The sequence below is a fragment of the Buceros rhinoceros genome, unplaced genomic scaffold (assembly GCF_000710305.1).
Source record: "Buceros rhinoceros silvestris isolate BGI_N320 unplaced genomic scaffold, ASM71030v1 scaffold8476, whole genome shotgun sequence".
In the NCBI taxonomy this organism is placed as follows: domain Eukaryota; kingdom Metazoa; phylum Chordata; class Aves; order Bucerotiformes; family Bucerotidae; genus Buceros; species Buceros rhinoceros.
Window position 1 is genome coordinate 1,938 of NW_010419263.1, and position 3,884 is coordinate 5,821.

A 3,884-nucleotide genomic window follows, 5' to 3' on the forward strand; every position below is an offset into this window, starting at 1 on the left:
GGCCAACGGGCCCGCTGCAACCCCGCGTGACCCCTTGCAGGAGCTTCAGTGGATCAACGCTGCTCATCGTTAACCATTCACCTTCGTAGTAAGGTGGAGAGTTGAGCACGCATAATCTATGGAAACGGCTGCTAACTACAACTACCGATTTTAGGGTTACCAAGGCAAGTGGCTAGAAAAGCAAACGCGCCGGCGCAAGGCTGCTGCCCTTCTCTGTCAGTCAACAGAACCTACACGAACGGCAAGAAAAGAGTTAAACCCAACGGCCAAACAGAGTCATCGGACTTCTCCTGTTCGGGTGTTCCTGTGCTGCAGGAAAGGCGAAAAAACACATCGTGGGACTCGTGGCTTGAGCGCAGCGTCTCGCCAACGCGCCACAGCGCGGCTTGACGACAGCCAAAGGGAGAGAAGACAAGCGCCATTTCTCGTCTCTTGCCTGTGCAAGACCAAGTTACCAGAAGAACATTTGGGGAAGAAGCTGGAAAAGCCCTAGGAGAGGATGCTGGGGGCAGCGGCACTGCTGGACTTCCACCTCACCAGCTGCGAGGGCACTGGTTCACACACAAAACCTTCGCCTCCCTTCAACACTTCTAAGATAAACCACCTTTGGCATTTTACGTCGCTGCAGCCACCGCACGCCGGTGGCTCGCTCTTGATTCCTTTCATACAGCTATATATCTAACTCCCCCCCCATCTTTGGTTGCACATAAAGTTGGGAAATGAGAAGCTTCGTGCCACTGATTAGAGGTCTCTGCACTCCAACTGTCTGCACGTGGGTGCGGAAATCCACCAGCTCACCACCTCGAGAGGACAAATTTAAAAATGGTAAACATGACTTTGTTTCGCGGGCAAACTAACCTCGTCTACTACACAATAACTCTTCTGACCAGCTTTCAAGATAGTCCAATTGACACCAAGACTGCAAACTACTGAAAGTTCCCTGAAGCAGGAACAAACACATGCTCTGTTATGGGAAAAGCGGGATCAACGAGTTTCTGGAAACAGCCATGGCATGCTGAGAACGCTATCGACGGCATCACCCCGACTCTACACTACTCGGTACCGACCCGTCGAGCTCCTTCCTTGCCCTCCCCACCCCAACCCTTCCATGCGTCACTAACCAAGAACAGATTCCCCTGGAAGCAGACTCACAGACAACAGGGCTCCTGCGCTCCCGTCCAGTAGTTACGCTTCGATAAATAGGGAGCTGCAGGCTCTGCTGCTGGGTTTTGCCCAGGGGTACAAAACGCGAGCACCGTAGAGCATACTGGCCTTGAAATCACGTCACACTACATTTCCCTGATCATCTCCACAGCTTCAAAATGCTTTTGGGGCCACACTGAAGTCTAAAACTAACTTGCAATAGTAAGAACATTAAACATGAATAAACCTTGTAATGATGAATGCAGGATGAGCATGAACACCCACAGAACATCAGAGCTGAGACTATTCCAGGAAAAAAAAAAAACGTCTGAATAGCGCCCTGATTGGACCCAATACCCGTTAAACCACCCCGTGGATGAGGCCCTCAAATGTAGTGTCTCTGCCGATCCAGGTCACCTCCGCAGCAGTCATGGTGTTGTGGAAGCCCCACCAAGAGAGGAGAAAAAGAGGCAACGCAACGCAAGCTGCCGGCAGGCAGCATCGGCTCCTCTGGACGTTAGAAGTTTCCACCTCTACAACTCCAGCTATGTGCGTCCCTTTGAAGAAAACCTGCGCCTGGACCCTGGAGATAGGAGGCGCAATGCCAGGGAGAAAAAGCAAACGTTTAAAAAGGGGAATGGACAGGAGACGAGTGGTTCCTTCCACAGCACTCTGCTATCCAAAGTCAGTCAGTTTTCAGCAGCAAAGTTATCACAGAAACTTTCTGTCTCAACCCCGGCCTCTGACCGAGTGAAAAAAAGACTCTCATGATTTGCTGAGTGGTTTCCAGGGGGCTGAAAATACGGAATGTGCAAATCAGTGAGTAGAAAACAATATATACGGGATTTGGCAGGACTAGAAGGGAATTTTTCTCCCTCCCCCCCCTCTCCTTCTCCCAGCATTCAGATTCTCTGGCGTAACCAACATCGCCAGCAATGAACGCGCCAAAACCACCAGCATCGGCGACTCCAATGAAACCACCCTGAAAAGTAACATTTTTTGGCAGCACCTACAGACACCCCATCGCAAATATACGGATTTAGGTGCACAGGTACCTGCAGCTCACGGGCAATCAAACCGAGGAGCGTTTGCGACGTTGACCCAGAGACACTAGATCTGGTTACCACCACCCACGATAGGAAAACTTTACAGCTTTAGAGCTTTTTTTTTTTTTAAATCCGTCTCAGCTCTGCTTCCAGAATTTAAATGCAGATATACAAAACATATATTTTAATGCTTCTTAATCAGCAAGAAACTGCAAATACATCTTTTACTACAACTAGATAATATAATTTCAGCTAAGGCTATACTGTAGCTTCCGAGTCTTCGTCTGAACTCCTGCAGTTACTGCTTTTCCTGAAGCCTTTCCACGTGTAACCCACGAAGGTGGGGCTGACGGGCAGGAAGCTGAAACATCGGTATTTTTTAATGAAGTTCATGCCGAAAGGCAAATCGTACGTTTCCATGCCATCCAGAGACTTGCTTCCTTTACTGACCCCTTTCTTCCATTTCCGTATTCCCCTTTCCTCAGGGCTTCCTGGAAAGGAAAATAAAAAACGATAGAGCTGGATGTCTTTAAACACAGACATATAGAGCAGAGGGTAAGAGACGAAAGAAAGCCCCAAGCCTCAGACACCGTGTTCAGCAAATATCTTCTAGACTGCTCAAAGAGGCAAGAAGAGGGGAAAAAACCTGTTTCTTGGCCATTATCTATTTTATCTCATCACTGGGAGGCGGGGCCAACTTCTCTCAGATGAATGGAAGCAGGTTTGGATCTTAAAAATATCTGAAGACAACTGTTCTGGTGTGATTTTTACTGGCTGTTTTATAGATGTTTAATAGGATGGGGACCTTAACCTGAAAAAGACTGAAAGCGTTCTCAGGGAAACTGAGGCACTGACCTGGAATGGTATTATCCAAAATAAAGGCCACGCAGCCCCCGACAAACATGGCCGTAGTGAGCAGAACATTTAGCACTTGATCGATGCCCGCGATTCCTACAAGAACAGGGAAAAGAAGAATGTAGAATCCGAATTTTTATTGTACGTATACACATCCTACTGATTCACGCGCAGGTCAGCTGGGAACGCTTGCTGCTGGGTTCACCGAGGAGTCTGCTCCAACGGGGCTCTCAAACCCACATGGCAGTAGGCACAGAAGAACCTTCACCCAATATGGTCGCCACGGGCACCTCTTCTTTCCCAACCTAGCCCCAAATCTAACTGCTTATGAAAATGTCATGACATGCCAGTTTAGTTCCCACTGCAGACGTGAGTGCCTCAGATTCACCCTTTCTGTCTTTCTTCCAGTCCAACTGTCCATCACCTCCTGCCACTGCTCTACAGTCACGCCCAGAGAAAGCAGGACAACCTCAGAGGTGTCCCACTGGAATGTCCAATGCAGGTCCCATCTCCAGAGTTCATTCTCTGCTGAACACTCCCGCCGCCTTGTCTACAGCTTCTACGATCTCTGTAATACTTTGGTTTTCCTTTGGTTTCTTTGTACTTTCCATATGAGTAGAAACGCGTAAATGAGAAGAAACACCTACCTGTGACCAGTGGATTTTGTTTGAGATAGCTTGGAAGTACAAGTCCAAAGAAAATGGAAAATCCAAGTACAAACAGGTTACGAGAAGAATTTAAGTCTATGAACTGGAGGTTAGACAGGCCCACGGCTGTAATCATCCCTAAATAAAAATAAAACAAGTCTCAGCTTTTATACAGTCTTTTTTTTTTTTTTTA

The 3,884-nt window shown here is 47.9% G+C and overlaps 1 protein-coding gene across 1 annotated transcript in view; it reads right to left on the reverse strand.

Annotated features, from left to right (window-relative positions):
* Positions 1 to 2,313: 2,313 nt before the first annotated feature.
* The window catches only part of SLC23A2 (solute carrier family 23 (ascorbic acid transporter), member 2), a 24,742-nt gene continuing 23,171 nt past the window's right edge, over positions 2,314 to 3,884 (reverse strand). The window contains exons 13-15 of the mRNA XM_010138847.1: positions 3,692 to 3,829; positions 3,045 to 3,140; positions 2,314 to 2,680 (exon numbers count right to left, since the gene is read on the reverse strand). Of these exons, the coding sequence (XP_010137149.1) occupies positions 2,448 to 2,680; positions 3,045 to 3,140; positions 3,692 to 3,829 (467 nt within the window). The 3' untranslated portion in view covers positions 2,314 to 2,447. The remainder of the gene's footprint in view (positions 2,681 to 3,044; positions 3,141 to 3,691; positions 3,830 to 3,884) is intronic.